Raw genomic sequence first — 18,030 nt, 5'->3', positions numbered from 1 at the left:
AAGGGCAGCACTGAATTCTAGGGTGACATGTCTACCTCGCATGACTGATAGGCCGGAAATGAGGGAAAAGATGCAAGGGGGAAATGGAGAACAGTCTGAGTGAGGGCAGAGAGCCCAACTGAGGAAATGGGAGAGATGGAAACTTCTCTGTTGCCAACTTTCCTCATCTCTTCTTGAAAACCTTTACAGATTTCCCTCATCACGTTCCACTCACTCCCAGCACTCCAGTACAAGGCCAGCCACCATCTCTCATTCTTTTCTTGCTTCCTTCTCTAAATACTGATTTGTTTTCTCTCAGTCACTCCCATTCTTTGTCTACATCAGAGCTAAAGACTAGAAGTTAGGACTATTACAGATCAATGACCAGGAACAATGTTTACACACCTTTCTCATCTGTAATTATGTGTCTGTTTAAACTTAAGATTCCTTCATTTATTTTCTCATTACCACCCAGCAGTCAAACATGATTTGCTTGATCTTCGCATGGAAGTGTGAATTGAGTATGTCTTGCTTTTGCAAGCTGGGGTCCCGAAGCTTTCCTTAGTGTTTATAAAGAATGATGGTCTCAAGCTTGTCTTACGCTCCACTACCCTTTAAGTTAACAAAGGAATTATCTTTCACAAGAGACCTGCACACAAGACCCTGATTCCTTATTTGCTAGTAATGTTTCCCTGTCTTCGATATTAGCTGGAGCTCAGCTGGGTTTTGAGCAGTGATTCACATATTATAAATATCAGTGTCTGTCTAATTTCCTGCATTCCTCTCTCTTTGTTAATACATCAGGATACATTTATTAAATGCACATCATATGCCTTCCAGGCCCTGTGTTAGGTGATGGAAATACAAAGATTATGATAATAGTCATTGTATTTTATACTAAGATAGTAAATAGTCCTATTTGTTGAGCACCATACTGTGAGGCAGACACTATGCTAAATACCTTACATGAATTATTTCATTCAGTCTGCCCTTTCCTATCATGCTCATTTTATAGATGAGAAAATACAGGCTTAGGGAGTTTGAATAGCCTGCCCAATACCAAACAGCTGGTGATTGGCAGAGCTGGGATTTGAACCAGACCATTCAACTCTGAGAGTTCTGTAAAAACTGGATACATTCCTTATCTTTTCTTGGCTCATCGTTCATAGTGTGTCCTGTACAGCGGTCCTGTCGAGTCCTATCTAGGACTGGTTGTCTTTCAGATGACGTGTGTATCCACAGCATTGAGCGGCCATATCAAAGCCTGGCTACCATAGATGTCAGCCATCTCCCCCTCCACACATTCATTGCTGAGTGTTACTCACTTAGGCAAAAGTTGTCTCGAAAGCAAATGTTTCTCCTTTCCAAGTGCTTTCCACATCTTTTCATCAGCAGCTCAGGTCTTTAATCGGATGCAGTTGAACGGAGCCATGAACCTGAGCCATGGGAGAAATGAGACACAGGACCCTCTGCCTTTCTTTATCTTTCATGCCCTCAATGTGTCTGAAGAGTCGCCTGCTCTTCAGTTTGGCTTTCTCTCATGCTTCCGTGTCATTAGACATGAGCTATGCCTTTCTGATGTGTTCTTAGTGTTTCCCTCGGGAGGCCCATGAAGCCAGTTTGTCCCAGAATTGGTGGTGACTTGGGCAACGTGGTGTCTGCCAACTTTCTCCAGTGTAAAATCAGTATCTTTCCCTTCGAAATTAATCGTTGATCTATGGGGATTTACTTCAAGACTGTATAAATATTCCGTACCCATTAAACTTTCAACTAACAATTTTAGAATCCATTGATGACGCTCACCAGAATCAATGATAACTATGGTAGTTGTAAATGGTGATTTTTTTAAAACCCTACAGTTCTTTCGGCATTTCTTGGTTGGCATTCTCTTCTAAGCAAGATATTTTCCCTGCTCCCCCATTTATTTATTTGTTTTAAAATTTATTATCAGTATAGATTCATTGTTTCCTATTATTATTTATTTTGCTGTGCAAACTGGCCTAGATTTAGCCAGTGGGAGTCTCTGCAGGCTGGCTTTTCTTTCCTTTCACTATGTCTCATCACTTTTTTGAGTACTTTCTGGCCCAATTAGATATCCCAACTTCATTCATCCTTGTACTTTCCCTGCCCTAGCCCTAGAATCAGACATTTCTCTAAGAAGCCTCTCTGGTTCCATTTAGGAATGGAATTTGAAGCCAAGATCTGGGCAGTTGTCCAAAATCTTGATGACACCATGGAAAGCTCTCTCCATGAACTCAAACCTGCTACTCACCTGGAAAACAGGCTCACTGCTCCCCCCTCCCCACCCCACCTATAGGGAATGGGTGTCAGGAGAGGGGCTGGTTTCTTCTCATTTGTTTTTGTATACTTCTTTCACCCACCTGCCAGTCCCTGCCTTTAAATCCATATGATAGCGGGGCTAATCGGGAATGCCAAGGCCACTGTCAGGCGGGGGTTGGAAAGCATCCTGCTAATCCTAACCTGTGCTCTTAGGGAATCACAGGGACCATCTTTGAGAGGAAGACTTGACAGACCTTTGCATTTCTTTTTGAATGAAGGCTCTTATGAGTATAACCTGTCCCACGACCTTCTAAAGGGGAGTAACTAAAATGCTGCTGTCTTTAACCCTGCTGGCGGCACAGTGGACCTCTGCCATGGCTGATTGTCTGTCCCACCCCATGGTACCAGCTCGTGGGCCCCGGTGCCCTCCCTCCCGCTCAGGCAGCTGATCCCGGTGCTACACATGAAGAAGCCTCTTTCCTGGCCCCCTGTCTCCCAACCCCCTTCCCCAGCTTTAGCACGAACTCCCAGGACATTCTCTTGCATCAGGAATTGTTTCATCCACAGAAAGGCAAGTCCAGACAATGGGAATGAGCTTCACAGCAATATCCTCATTCCTCGAGTGAATGATCTGCAAGTCCGTCTTTTCTCCCTTCTGAGATTAAACTGATCAGTTCTCCAAATGAGCATGAGATGGAGGCTGCGGCCAGGGCCGGCCTTTGGGGCTGTGGAGGCTCCTTGACGCCCTGGCACGGCCTCCGTGCATAGCTGAGGTTGGGCAAGAGATGCACATTGTAAATTGTGGGTGGAGTAGATTTTAATGAACATGAAAACTATGAAGCTCATTCTTGGCGTTTGTCATTTTCATTTGCAAATCTATCATGAAAAAAAATTTGATATCCAGACAGCTCAGGAGATACTAGGATTGTAGAAACTTGTTCCTTATCAGAACTCTGTCGTCTCCTTTTTTTTTTTTTTCCAATCAATGTCAGGGTATTTTATTTAGAGTAAGATGAATCACTTCTTTTATACATTATCTCCCTTCTGATTAAAAAATCAAATAAAACAACCACCTAAGGAAGCCCCCAATTCCCCTTCTCCCGTTCTCCCTCAGGTTAAGTGTTCTGTCTCTTGTAATCCCAACAGAATGGAAATCTATTCAGCATGCGTCTGATATTCTAGAGCTCATGTAAGTCCACTACGTGTTTGAAATCTGGTAATATGAGGCAACACTTACACAAACTGTGGTAACGGAGGCTGTCCCCACCGCCCAGCCCCAACACAACTTTCCTTCTGCCAAGAAGTTTTTTGGCAGTTTTTAAAAGGTTCACTCTATTAAAAATGTTATAGACCGAATGGTTTTCCAATTGGCTTGACTGGGGGCACTGACTCAAGCCACAAGAGGAAGGGTCACAGAAGTCAGGTGTCTCGTTTGCTTACACAGAGGATTGTTACTAATAGTCAGACCCTACTCTAGAGAACGATTTATGTGTACAGCTCATAAAAAGGGAGTTAGATACCAAAGTAAAATAAGATAAAATTGTTTGTTTTAAACAAAGCCTGTTCAAAGTGAGGAGATGGGTCTCCAGTGCCCCTTGTGTGTTAGAATGTCGTATTTTCTTGTTTATGTGACTGTTGATGACACTGGTGTGCCTCGGGGCATTGCAGAGCACTTTATTAAAAACTGTACAACCACTGGCTTTTCTCCTGTGGTCTATCTTTCTGCCACGACATTCCTTTCATCTGGCTTCGTTTCCAAAATATGTGTATGCAAATATCCAGGAGGACACACCAGGTGTAAAATAGACATTGACCAAATGTGATCCATACTTCTGCATTTGTGTTTTCTTTTCTCCCCACTCTAGAACAAGCAGCTCCTTTATGAGAAGATGAAAGGAGGACAGAGACGCAAGCGGAGGGTAATGCCTGGCTGGCTGGCGGGCTGTGGGGATGCCTGGAGCTTTCTGAGCGGGGGCAGTTGACAGGCCGTTAGCCTCAGTGGTTGGAAGGTAGCAGAATCCTTTCACGTGCTGAACGGTGGTCCCAAGTGACAAGGGCCATGCCTAAAAAGTCTGCCCTTGGTTTCTGCGATGTCTTCCCCAAGCTTTAGCATGTGATTTTTAGTGGCATGCTAAGTTTTGTGGCAATTCTACCAGCTCCATTGCACTCACAAAATGTCAGTTGCATCCCTACCATGGGTATGGGGACGTGGGGAGTACAGGAGGGTATGTCTTTCCTCAAAGGTTCTGTAGGCCACTGGGGGAAACTGCTCACACCTCTGCATCAATTATATAAAAACTCGAGACAGGAGCCAGGAAGTGTTGAACTGCCTGCTCCAGGCAGTAATTTTGAAGGAATGTAGGGGCAGAAAATGAGATGAACAAACCTCATTCCTTCTACATACTTTTTTCCCTTGCTCTAGCCAGATTGATGTAAAAATTCACTAGATCCATTATATTTGTTCGCTGACTGGTGAATTCACTGCAGGCTTAGTTATTAACCGTCTCTGGGCTGCCCAAGGTGCTGTGCGTTTACCCACTACAGTGATGCCTCTTGTAAAGCTGATGTCAATTTGCTTTGGGTTTACGATGCATTTTATGGTGTTGAGACTGAACAAGTGGTCGGTGGTTGGTGCCTTACTAGACAAAACCACCTGCCATTTGTTTTGGATCAGATGGAGGAAAAAGTTAACGTCCTGCTTATTACATAGCAAAGTGCTACCAGGGAGTAACCGTTTTAGTTAAAATATACAAACCAAACTGTATACCCAAGGCTACTGACTGTTTATGTAGAACAGCAAGTGCTTGGATCCTGGCAAAATTTGGGAATCTGGACAGTGGTAACTGTGGCCATTCTGAATAGTTTTGCCGAATCCAGGCAGAGAATGCTTTAAGAGGGGTGGATTTTCTGGACTCAACATTAATTCCTCAGGTCCCTGAAACAGAAAGTTCCAAGCCCCTGTGCTGCCTGACAAAATACAGAAGACCCGTGGCCAGCTGGCTATTTGAGAAGCAAAGTTTTGCTTGTAAGCAGATCTTCAGAGAGTTAACAGTGTTATTAGAGGTTTTTCTTGGGTGATTACAGTTTCTAGTGGCAGATGATGGCAGGAAGGATCCGAAAGGTATAATGAGGTCTTGAGAGAACATCAAGAAATTCTATTCCAAGAGCTCAGGATACCCATAATTTACCAGTAAGATGGCTTGAGCATCTCCCCATGGCACAACAAGGATATTTCCAAATCAGACCAATGACCGTACCAAAATGAGTAACTTAGCATGAAGCTTTAATCACCTCTCCTTCCTCACTCACTATTCCTTCTGCCCTGACTCAGTTAATGACTGTGGGTCATGATTTAGGTCATTTTTCCATGAGACCAGTGACTACCAAAACTCAGGACTCTGGCTAGAACACATGTTATAAAGGATTTTACTTTGGCTTCAACTTCCTCCACATAGGAAAGGCTTAGAGTTTATGAAAATAACGATCACTTTGACCCAGAGGTATCAAGTTCTTCCTACTCTCAGGCATCTATTGATACAAAGATCCATGCTCATGCCGTTAACCAGGGGCCTTTCAGGTCTGGTGGAGAAACAGAACTTGCCTCCCCTGTCATCAGGCCTCAGGTGGTGTTCCCACCTTGACTGAAGACTTGAAACGACTCCCTCAAGTGTGCGAATCAATATAAAGAAATTATGGGCTTTTGTGAAAAATCAAGGCTTTCTCCAACTGAGCTCAGCATCTGCTGTGGTTTCCAGAGGTCACTAGAAGCAGGGATCCCATCCTAATGGTTCTGCGGTTGTGAAGTGGCAATAATGTTCTCTGTGTAACCTAGACAGTCTCTCACCCAAGGGAGAAGGTAAATATCTAAGTGCCTTGTCATTATTATTACTCTTATGTGTAGGATTCAATACTCATAGACATTTATCAAGAAAGTTCAAGCCCCGTGTGCTGCAACGAAGACCCAGTGCAGCCAAATAAATAAATAAATATATAAATATTTTTAAAAAAATACTACTGTAGTTTAAATTAAAAAAAAAAAAAGCTCAAGTGATTGCTCCTGTTACTTCCTCATTACTTCACTTTCCCCTGCCCTCTATCATTTGGCATGTTCTGGGTCTGGGCCAAAGGACTTGCTGCCATGACAGTCCCTTGCCAGGAGGGATTCTCCCCAGAGTTACAACAGAGCCTCAGGTGGTTTTATGCAAATTTCTATACTTGCTCACATCTGGTTGAATTCCTAGTTGCTTCAGAGTAAAAGGTCAATTCACCTTTTAAATGACTTTGCAAACTAACTCTTAAGATGTATCTTGTTGATATTTGAGATCTAGTATTATTTAAAGAGTTTATCAACACTTTATTCCCATATTTGATAACATGAATATCTCATATCCTTTTAAAATATATTAGAATTTTTAGTAAAATATATTTTTACTAAAAAACAATCAAAATATTTATAATCCTGAATACACTTTTTCAGTTCACACATGCTCCACCTAGCCAGAGATTCTGATACGATTCCCTGGGATAGGCCAGGCCATTCCAGTTGACAATTCCTGATATAAAAAGGTATTTTCATTATTTAAAATATTTTAAAGATGCTTCCCAGCAAAGTACTGTTATTTGGTGACATATCACTTTTCAGATATATGAGGACATTGCATACTTTGTAATTCTCAGCTTGTTGGTGATGCATTTTTGCACAATGTGTGGGACCTTTCATCATTCATGCTTTTACCTGTCAGAATGTGGAAGGACATTCATTAAATACTAAACTCAGATTCCAGGCCTTGTCTTTTGGAGAATGTCTGCTCACCCTTCGAAAGTTATGGCAGACAATGTCCCGTGGGCAAGAGAGAGCCCCTGCAAAATGCCTGCCTGCATCCATGGGGACTAGAGGTGTGATGGGATTGCTGATTATTTGTAACTACAGCTTCTTTCTTATGTTTTTGTTCAGTTATTGGCAGGCAACTTCAATAAACAAATGTCTTCCAAAACTTCTGAATTTTTTCTGCTTGCTAAATACTGTGCTGTAAAGCTCCAATTACTAGTTCAAATCCAAACCTCAAAACATAGATACGGATTAGAGAAGGAATGGAAAAACCTTGACTGATTCAGAATACCAACAGCTGAAAAGGATTTCAGGTGGTAGAGTCTTGAGTCAAAACTAAAGGAGCTTTCTGTGTAACTTCCTTCTTTTCTTCGTGTTTTGAATTTGACTGAGGGAAGGTGAAAATGATTGCTAGAGCCCCTGATGCGTCCTCTTTAAGTAGAATACTGCTTTGAAAGAATCAGTCACAGCAACAGGTGATCTGTGACCACTCTGCAGATACTAATTCCCATCTGGCCCTGCTCTGTCATTGTCTTTAGAACATTCTTCTTGTAAAATGATTTAATGCAGTTCACATTCTCTCTCCCCTAAAATAAGGCCATAGGATAATACTGTTTCATGTGGGGCTTTGTATCTAAGTTAATAGTGAGGGTTTCTTAGCTGGTTCACTTCAAATCTTTATGCCAAAACAGGGGATGGAACCCAATTGTATGTGATACTTAGCTGTGTGAAATAGTTGTGTGAAAGACAGAGACACCTCTGTCAGTCAGTGTTTCTCTGGCCACTGAGGTATTGATTAGTGCACCAGAGTAATCACCTGGTAGGTAGTAGGCACCACTGTTACCTTGTTAACCCAATAGGCCAGAAACAATTCTCGGTCACTTCTTCTGTGCGATGTCTGTATCTGATGTCCACATATGACTCCAACCATGTATTTTTTTTCAGAGTGTCAATCCATATCTGCAAGGACAGAGACTGGACAATGTTGTGGCAAAGAAGTCAGTCCCTCATTTTTCAGGTGAGGATAAGGACCCAGAGTAAAGCGAAGATGTTGAGTGGAAACCCACACGACCTGACCCGTCAGACCTCCTTGGTGTTGCTTATGTGCACTCGTTGTCAGAGCCCCTGTGAATGGCAGCATGTTTCTAATTTAGACAAGTATGGATGAAAAGCAGCTGTATTTTGATATCCTATTGTCCTTCACACTGATAGCTCTGCTTTCTGCTAAATTAGGATAAGAACTTTTTTCCTTTAGATGTGGAGCTGCAAGGAGCATTAAAATTAAAACGTATGTGTCAATAACAATAAAAAGCAAATGAATGAAATGTCCTCCGATTTCTTACAGTTTAAAATGGTGTTTCGGGTGGCACTGTTTTGGCCAAGTCTGTAAAAGGCTGGCATTTGATTTTGATTATGTAGTTAATCCAGCCCTTGGGCATTATTACACACCAATAAAGAAGATTGTACCCAGGAGGAGCTGACACATTTCACTTGGCTGCGTCTTAATAAATGTGTATGCAAGCGTGAGTATGTGCATTTCTTTTTCATTTAGAGCATTCTAAAAACTCTCTGCTTACTAGAACAAACTCACAGATATGATCTTATCTGATCTTAACAATAATACGGTGAAGTAAATGGCGGGGGGTATTATTATTCCCATTTTACAGATGGTGGGACTGAGACTCAGCTTCCACGAAAAGCTGAAAATGGCACAGTCAGTATTCGGGGACTAAGGTCTGCTGACTCTGAATTTTTATTCAGCAAACATTGTTTCTACCATGTGCCAGGCACAGGGCTGGGCTCTGGCGGGGGGCACACTGGGGACTCACACGGACACCAGCCAGGTCCTCAGGCAGCAAAGCATCCAATCCATGAGCTCTGAGTAGGTCAGTCAGCTCCATGCTGCTTTCAAAGCTCGGAACGGCAGATGCAGACGTGCTCTCCTGCATGCTTCTGAAGAGGCAGGCAATTTTCTTTCAGCCGAGTCCTCCCAAGTCAGAAAAATCAGTGAAAGGCTGGCAGGAATCGGTTCACTGGTGAGATTATTCTCGTGCTCTTTATACCTCCTCACTGTAAAAGAGGTGATGGTTTCAGGCTTTGATATCATTGGCCTCAATTTCGTTGTCTGTAAGAGGGAGACAGCAGTGAGAAAGGACTCAGGGAAGAAAGATCATTCTTGATTTTAATTTTAATAACTGCATATTAAATCCAAATGTCAGTGACTTGTCTAATAGAAATAGCTTGTCCATATTTAGTTAGCATGTGAGTCTGTTATTACTTATACAAATCAAGAAAGGTATTGGCCCCTGTTTTACGGCAGGAGGCATGTTTCCTAGAGGGCTTCACCAGGCAATTTCTCCACAACCCGTAGTGTCATTTCAGAAGCATCATTATCACCTGATTTTAAGAGAGAGTTCCCTCACGTCCTAGAGACGTATAGAGCTGGGAGGGTCTCCTTTATGGATTCTGTGTTTTGTAGGCATTTTAATTACATTTTATACCAGTTCCAGTCCTCTTAGAAGAAGGACAAAGGACATCTCTTTCTCTAAGATTGGACAGAAGGAAGGAAAATGGCTAAAGACGTGCTTTGAGGTCATGAGGAAGGAAGTAGAAGTGAAGCAGAAGGGGAGGTCATTGTGCCTGGGTTAGGCCTGTTCGCCATCCAATACCTTTTCTGCCCTCCCCTGTTTCACAGACTGCCTTGTCAGCTGACTTCTGGCTGGGTTTAATGTGAGGTCCCTGAGGGCGGAGTAGAAGGTGAGAAAATGGGAGAAAACAAGGTAATTCATTTTTGCTCCCGGTAGCTGCATCTTCTCTGAGGCTCCATCTCCTGCCAGGTAAGCCTGGCCCCTGGGCCCCAGTCGTGTCACCTCTTCCACTGGTCCCTGCAGCCTAAGGAGGCCATGTCTTCTGTCGTATTGTTCATTTCTGGGTTATTTCACCAACTCCTGTTTGGCTTCCTGGCCTTTCTATCACCTGTCTAAGCCATTTTCTACACTGAATTATTTCTGTTTGAAATCTTTAGAGTGTTTTCTGTTTTCCTGGTTGGTCCCTGACTGATGCAGTCATCCATAGGGGAAATCACGAATAAGTTTAAGTATTCTGAGAAGAATTTAGAACAAGCATTGTGGAGAACAAAGAGGACAGTGGTCCTCAATCATTAATGTAATAGGATTCACATGGGGATATTGTTAAACATGCACACTCTGATGCAGTAGTTCCAGGAAGGGCCTTAGATTTTGCATTTCTTATAAGTACATAGGTGATGCTGGTCCGTGGGCAACATTTTTTTTTTTTTTTTTTTTGCGGTACATGGGCCTCTCACTGTTGTGGCCTCTCCCGTTGCGGAGCACAGGCTCCGGACGCGCAGGCTCAGCGGCCATGGCTCACGGGCCCAGCCGCTCCGCGGCATGTGGGATCCTCCCGGACCGGGGCATGAGCCCGTGTCCCCTGCATCGGCAGGCGGACTCTCAACCACCGCGCCACCAGGGAAGCCCATGGGCAACATCTTGAGTTGCAAAGAAATAGGGAATTAGGAGAGGATGAATGAAAGTGCATGAACTGCTCTGAGAGCCCAGTTAATAACTTAGTCTGAATTTGTAAGGACCCTGCCAACATTGTTGAGTAACCTTCTCCAGCCACTGTCAGCATCTTGGGAGGAAGGGCAGATAGGGCAGACGTGAGAGTGGGCCCCACAGATTGGCACATGGTAGAACACCGAGGAGTCAAGATTCTAAAACATGAGGGAAAGCAACCCTGAGATGCCCCATTATAGACATGAGGCTCTGTAATGGGTCGGGTTGGATCAATGATCTGAGAAAGGTCAAAAGATTCGCGGAAATGATGTGGCTTGAAATAAGCTTCAATAGGTACAAAAGAAAACAAGAGGGAAAGGTAAAGCGTTGGTTACCTGAGGGAAGCTGAGTCTGGATTCTCGGCAAAGGAAAAATTTCGAGCGACAATGAATGACATCTCCTTTGTGACAATTACAGGAAATAGAGTTGTGTGGAGCTGAAGATCAATGGGCTTGAGGAAGTAGAAAAATTGTAAAGTCAGAGAACAAAAGACAGGATCACTTAAATGCGAGAGGTAAAGTCTTCGAGTTAGAGGGGGAGCTCAGGGGAGTAAGATTACGTATGAGGTCAAAGCTGCCCACAAGCTTGTAGAGTGCAGGCGAATCTGAGGTCCAAGAGCCTCTGACACTGGCATTCTGCGTGCCTATGCATACCCATGCATACCTGGTGGGGTTTTTTTTCTTTAGAAGTTCCAGATTCTTAAAGGGATCTGTGACCTCACAAAAATTTAGAAATCACTGCTGAGAGCAGTCGTGTGAGCCACGTTGGTCATCACTGAGGAACAGCAAAGTTTGTCGTGAGGGACCCTTGAGAAAGAAAGAAGAGGGTAGAGTAACTTCTCTTATGTGGATTTCAAAAGAAAATTGTCGTGGCCAATAATCGTCAATGGCTTCTAACCACCAGGTGAAAGACCAAAGAGTTAATTGCTAATAGATCAACCAGGCCAGCAGCACCTGAACCCACTAGGCAATCAGATCAAACAAGAGCCAAATATTATGTGCCTCCTGGTGTGATTAATATGAAGCACTGTCAATGAAATACTCTTGCCCAAACAATCTTACCTGAACCACTGGGTTTAACTCCCTGCTAATAGAAACAGGTTAAACACACCACTAGGAAGTAATCACCAAAATCCAGAATCGGAGAGACTCTACAGGACCAGCGACCCAGCATTTTTCAACAAATAAATGGCAGGAATAAAAAAATAGATGGGGAACTACTATTATAGATTTAGAAAGACTTAAGAGACATACAATCCAAATACAGTGTGTGAGTCTTAATTGTATCCTGACTCAAATGAAAAAGACACTGATCAGACAACTGGGGAAATTTGAGTAATGACTGGATATTTGGTGGTATTTAGGTGTTATGAGATATTATGAGATTTTAATTTTTTATTATTTATTTTATTGAAGTACAGTTGAGTTACAATGTTGTGTTACTTTCTGGTATACAGCAAAGTGATTTGGTTATACATATATATATATTCTTTTTCAGATTCTTTTCCATTATAAGTTATTCCAAGGTATTGAATATAGTTCCCTGGGCTATACAGTAGGAACTTGTGGTTTATTTTATATATAATAGCGTGTATCTGTTAATCCCAAACTCCTAATTTATCCCTCTCATTATGCCTAATTTTTATTATCTCTCATTATCCCTAAAATTATCCCTAATTTTCCCACTTTGGAAACCATGTTTGTTTTCTATGTTTGTGAGTCTGTTTCTGTTTTGCAAATAAGTTCACTTGTATCATTTTTTTTAGTTTCCACATATAAGTGAAATCATATGACATTTGTCTTTCTCTGTCTGACTTACTTCACTTAGTATGACAATCTCTAGGTCCATTCATGTTGCTGCAAATGACATTACTGCATTCTTTTTTATGGCTGAATAATATTCCATTGTATATGTGTACCACATCTTCTTTATCCATTTGTCTGTCGATGGACATTTAGGTTGCTTCCATGTCTTGGCTATTGTATAATAAGTAGTTCTGCAATGAACACTGGGGTGCATATATCCTTTCGAAGTATGGTTTTCTCCGGATATATGCCCAATAGTGGAATTGCTGGATCACATGATAGCTCTATTTTTAGTTTTTTAAGGAACGTCCATATTGTTCTCCACAGTGGCTGTACAAATTTACATTCCCACCAACAGTGTAGGAGGGTTCCCTTTTCTCCACACCCTGTCCAGCATTTATTGTTTGTAGATTTTTTAAAATTAATTAATTAATTTTTATTTTTGGCTGTGTTGGGTCATTGTTTCTGTGCGAGGGCTTTCTCTAGTTGCAGCGAGGGCGGGCCACTCTTCATTGTGGTGCGCGGGCCTCCCACTGTTGTGGCCTCTCTTGTTGAGGAGCACAGGCTCCAGATGCGCAGGCTCAGTAGTTGTGGCTCACGGGCCCAGTTGCTCCGCGGCATGTGGGATCTTCCCAGACCGTGTCCCCTGCATTGGCAGGCAGATTCTCAACCACTGCGCCACCAGGGAAGCCCAGTTTGTAGATTTTTTGATGATAGCCCTTCTGACTACTGTGAGGTGATACCATACTTCATTGTAGTTTTGATTTGCATTTCTCATATAATTAGCAATGTTGAGCACTTTTTCATGTGCCTGTTGGCCATCTGTATGTCTCCTTTGGTGAAATGTCTGTTTAGGCCTTTTGCCCATTTTTTGATTGGGTTGTTTGTTTTTTTGATATTGAGCTGTATGAGCTGTTTGTATATTTGGGAAATTAAGCCCTTGTCGGTCACATCATTTGCAAATATTTTCTCCCATTTTGTAGATTGTCTTTTCATTTTGTTTATGGTTTCCTTTGCTGTAAAAAAGCTTTTAAGTTTGATTAGGTCCCATTAATTTATTTTTGCTTTTATTTCTTTTGCCTTGGGAGACTGACCTAAGAAAACATTACTACGATTTACGTCATAGAATGTTTTGCCTAAGTTCTCTTCTAAAAGTTTTATGGTATCATGTCATATCTTTAAGCCACTTTGAGTTTATTTTTGTGTATAGTGAGAAGGAGTGTTCTAACTTCATTAATTTACATGTGACTGTCTAGTTTTTCCAACACCACTTGCTAGAGAGGCTGTCTTTTCTCCATTGTATATTCTTGCCACCTTTGTCATAGATTGACTGTAGGTGTGTGGGTTTTTTTCTAGACTCTCTACTCTGTTCCATTGCTCCATGTGTCTGCTTCTGTATATGGCTATATTTTTTTAAAACAATTCTCTTAGGGATAAATATTGAATTATTTACAGATAAAATGATAAGATATCTTGGAGTTGCTTTAAAATAATCCAATGATAGTGGTAGTGAAGGAGGGAATTGGGGGTATAGATAAATCAAGATTGGCCATAAATTGATAATTGTTGAAGCTGGGTCATGGGCACATGGCGGTTCATTGAACTTCTGTCTCTACATTTGGGTATATTTGAAATTTTCCACAATAAAACCACAATTAATGGTAAAATAGCAATGTCAGACAAGGTATAAAGCTTTACTGGGTAAGGCTGTGGAAAATGTGGGGAAGCAAAAACAGAGACTGATGTTTCCCTGGGGTGCTGGGGAAGGAAGTAGCAGGGGGTTTCCTAGGAGACAGAATCTGGTGGTGGCAGTGAGCTGGATGGTGAGGGCTCAGAGTCCCTGGGAGGAGAAGAGATCCTCCTGGAAAGAGGATGACGACTTGAGGCAGGAAAGAAAGGGACCCTCCATCAGAAAGACAGACTCAGAAAGGCCATTTCCTCCTGGTGGAGTTTGGGCTGCATCTACAGCAGAAATACTAAATTTTCTGGGTGCTGGAAGGGTCTTTACCTCACCTCTGGGGTCTATCAATTTTTCCACAATGCTTCAACCAAGGATCTTAATAAAAAGGAAGATGGTTGTAGATCCCCACCCTCTCCCCCAACACACTCACAAGGAGAACAAGATACCTACTACTTGGTAGGCGGGCATGCACAGAAGAAAGAGTGAGAAAACATAGGAGTGGGTGTGGGCTGAAAAAGATTGAGAAGCCCTGTTTCTGGGGATTCTCCATTAAATGACTTACAGAAAATACCAATCTAGGTATAACGTGTGTGGGGTGGAGAGGAACACTACTAAAAGATGGGAAGGTAGCAGCAGTAAAACTAAAGCAATAAAGCCAATGCAGAGTGCAAAGGCATGGTTTGCCAATGCAAAGGTTCAGACAAGCCCACACCCACCTATTGGGGTGACGTTGCAGAGTCAAGTGGAATAGTGAATAAAGATGATGGAGTCTTGGAGCCGAGCTGGGGCTGGGGGTGGAGCGGGGAGATTGGGCAGGATGTTGTAGCAGCTGCAGTTCAGAGCCTAGTTTATTCCATATCTGCAAAAGCCCTCACTTCTAGACTCTAGTAATCTCATGATTCCCACAAAATTAAAGCAAACCAAAAGAAAATAGATACTGCGCTTCCTCTGACACCTAAGAACTCTAAGTTTAGCTATATCCTGTTTAGCCAGACCTCACCTGGAGCCCTTTGGGAGTCAGTGAACACCTATTTCAGAGGGAAAGATGCTCCATCAGAGCATCAAAACTGCAAGGGGCACCTGGTGGGCTACTGGGAAAGGAAGCCAGAAGGTCACACCCAAGCTGAGTCTCAAAAGAGTTCTTCAAACCAGGAAGGAGATGGAAGGCAGAATATTTCAGGCAAGGGAGCACATGTTCAAAACTCCAGAGGAGAGAGAGGCAATAGCGTGTGGAGGGAGCCCAGTCTGGTGATAGTTTTAAGGGTAACATGGAGGGGAAATCTAAGAGAGGAGTCTGGTGAGGAGGAAGAGCCAGTCATGAAGAGCCATATGGGCCACACTAAAGAGTATGGATTTCATCCCGAAGGATGAAAAGTCCCAGGAGGATTTCATAAGCGGTAGGGACATTACCAAGTTCATGTTTTAGAAAGATCGCTGGTGATAGTGTATGGACCAGGCCAAAGGCTGTTCAAGTTTATAATCTAGACAAGAAAAAACAGGAGGAGGGGGTAAGGGAACTAGAAATACTGAAATGTCAGGGCAAATAGAAATTCCAGGTCTTGTGATGCCTGGGAGCTATTTGTAAAGCTAAGCGGACTCCGGGCTGGGCTAGTGTACCATCTCCACCTCACTATGTCAGAATAGTTAAGGCTCATTCTAAGAGGATATGAACTCCAAGATACTGGGTAGATATTCTTCCCAGCAACTTTCACCTGGAAATACAGTCAGGTCAGAGGTCACTCTTCCCCCCCAACATCAAGTAGTATTGACCCTTTTATAACCCTTTGTGTTCCTAGGAGACCCCACACATACTTCCACTCAGTCCCTATAACAGGGCATAATAATACTAAGAGTTACTATATATGTAGAGCAGTTTATGTATACGTGGTTCATTTAATTCTTCTGCTTTACATTTTCTAGACAAAGCAATTGAGGCAGAGAGGTTACATAACTTAGCCAAAACTCTACAACTAGTAAGTGGCAGAGTTGGAAATTGAATTTTAGTCTCTTCATCTCTGCAGTTAATACTCTTTTCCTTGTACCACACGGCTACCCAATACTTGTTTGCTTATTATGTGTCTGCCTCACTCTACAGGGTTATAAACTCATTGAGGCCACAGACTATGTCTTATTTTTCATTCTATCATGGTACTTACCCGGGTGTTGAAAAATGCAATAACTGCTGAATGAATGGATATAATGGAATGTTTTTAAAATTCATATAAGGTTGAATATCTCAGACTATGTATAAAGAAGGAAAGGTGGGGGAATTCCCTGGTGGTCCAGTCATTGGGACTCGGCGCTTTTACTGCTGGGGCCCGGGTTCAATCCCTGGTCGGGGAACTAAAATCCTGCAAGCTGCTCGGTACAGCCAAAAAAAAAAAAGAAGGAAAGGCATTACTGGCATTACCTCTTACTTTGCATTGGTTGACAGATTGATAATAAGCTGTGTATACGATTGTCAGGTCCTTTTAAAAATCATCTGATACGACTGCTCCCTACTTCCCTGAGTCACCGCCCAAATGTTGACAGCTGGGGAGCGTCAGGCACCTTTATTTGCTGTACTCAAATGATGGCTGTGCATGACTTAATCATCAGGGAAATAGACCAGACCAGTGTAGTGGTCCTGCTTACCCCAAGGGCAGGTCTCTGGGCAGCCTCAGAATCAGGTTGTGCCATGGCCTTTCAACTGCCAGGGCTCCTCTGACCAGGGGAAGATCCAGTAGCCATGTGGACAGCACACAGAGCATATGTCAGCCTTTAACTATATCAAGTGCTATGGTAACTGCGTTTGGAATTAGAACAGTGAGACCTTGGGAAACATTGGCCAATCCACGGAAGCTTGCTTAGCACACAGAGGAGCCCCAAGGTGAAGTCAGGAGGGTGGGTCAGTTCCATCACCCCTCAAAAGCAACTCCCAAGACATTCATCACAAAAAATAATGAAAGCCAGCCCTACTTAAAGAGGAATCTATTTTGAGAAAGTATCATTCCCTGAAGCCTCCCGAAACCTTGGTTTTACCAACAGCCTGAGCCTAGTAGGAGTGCTCGCTCTTCACATCCATAACTTCCTGTTTCTAAAGGAAAAAAGAGACTCTACCAGGACTTTGTGGCTGTCAGGCTGCTCTCCCCAGTTTGGTGACTGAGTTGTAGATGAATCAGAAAGAGATGGATCAAATTTCCTCCTACAATACACATGGGTTTGGCAATGAAAAGAAAATGTATAGAAGATAGCAGATCTGGGAGCTCTCAGCCCTAAAAGAAGGCAGAAAATTATCATAACTAGTGAAAGAAAACTGTATTGCTAATGGGCACAGAGGAAACACTGGAGAAAACTAGCAAGAGATTTGTGGATGTCACACTTTGGCTTCGGAAGCAAAGGCAAGGTGTTTGCAAAGGTTCTAGTAGAAACAGGTCCTTGAAAAGAGGTTTTTTAGGAAAGAACTGCTACAAGATGGGGTGAGATAAATAGACCTGGAAGTCCATCCTAACAGACTGAATGTTCTATTGTTTGATGCCTTTGATGAGGCAGGAGAGCTTGTCGATTAGCTATCCCTCCCAACAGAAACTAAAAATATACACACAGGAAAGAGAAAAATATTTGTAATAGCTCTTAGGAGAGGCAATTGAACACATGAGGAGTGAGAAACATCTTAATAAAACCAGTCTGACAATTTAATAAAACCACAAGCAGGCCACCGTATGAATTGTCATCTTTTAGTATCACTTTCCTTGGTAGTATTCATCACAATACCGTTCATTTATTAATTCATTTATTCTTTCAGCAGTAACTTATCAAGGAACTACTCTAGGTGCCAAATACTGAGCCATACTCTGGGATTTGGGAGTCTTCTTATACAAAGATGTATAAGATGTAGACTCT

The 18,030-nt window shown here is 42.5% G+C and overlaps 1 protein-coding gene across 4 annotated transcripts in view; it reads left to right on the top strand.

The window, feature by feature from the left end:
• Positions 1-8,403, top strand: part of SCG5 (secretogranin V) — a 52,468-nt gene extending 44,065 nt beyond the window's left edge. For 2 of the 4 annotated variants that reach the window (XM_060168547.1, XM_060168538.1), the window contains exons 4-5: positions 4,125-4,178; positions 8,033-8,403. In XM_060168547.1, the coding sequence (XP_060024530.1) occupies positions 4,125-4,178; positions 8,033-8,128 (150 nt within the window). In that variant the 3' untranslated portion in view covers positions 8,129-8,403. The remainder of the gene's footprint in view (positions 1-4,124; positions 4,179-8,032) is intronic. The other 2 variants (XM_060168563.1, XM_060168555.1) reach the window with 1 other exon arrangement.
• The last annotated feature ends 9,627 nt before the right edge of the window (positions 8,404-18,030 follow it).

Source organism: Lagenorhynchus albirostris, chromosome 1 (genome assembly GCF_949774975.1).
Source record: "Lagenorhynchus albirostris chromosome 1, mLagAlb1.1, whole genome shotgun sequence".
In the NCBI taxonomy this organism is placed as follows: Eukaryota; Metazoa; Chordata; class Mammalia; order Artiodactyla; family Delphinidae; genus Lagenorhynchus; species Lagenorhynchus albirostris.
This window is presented reverse-complemented; position numbering and strand designations above follow the sequence as displayed.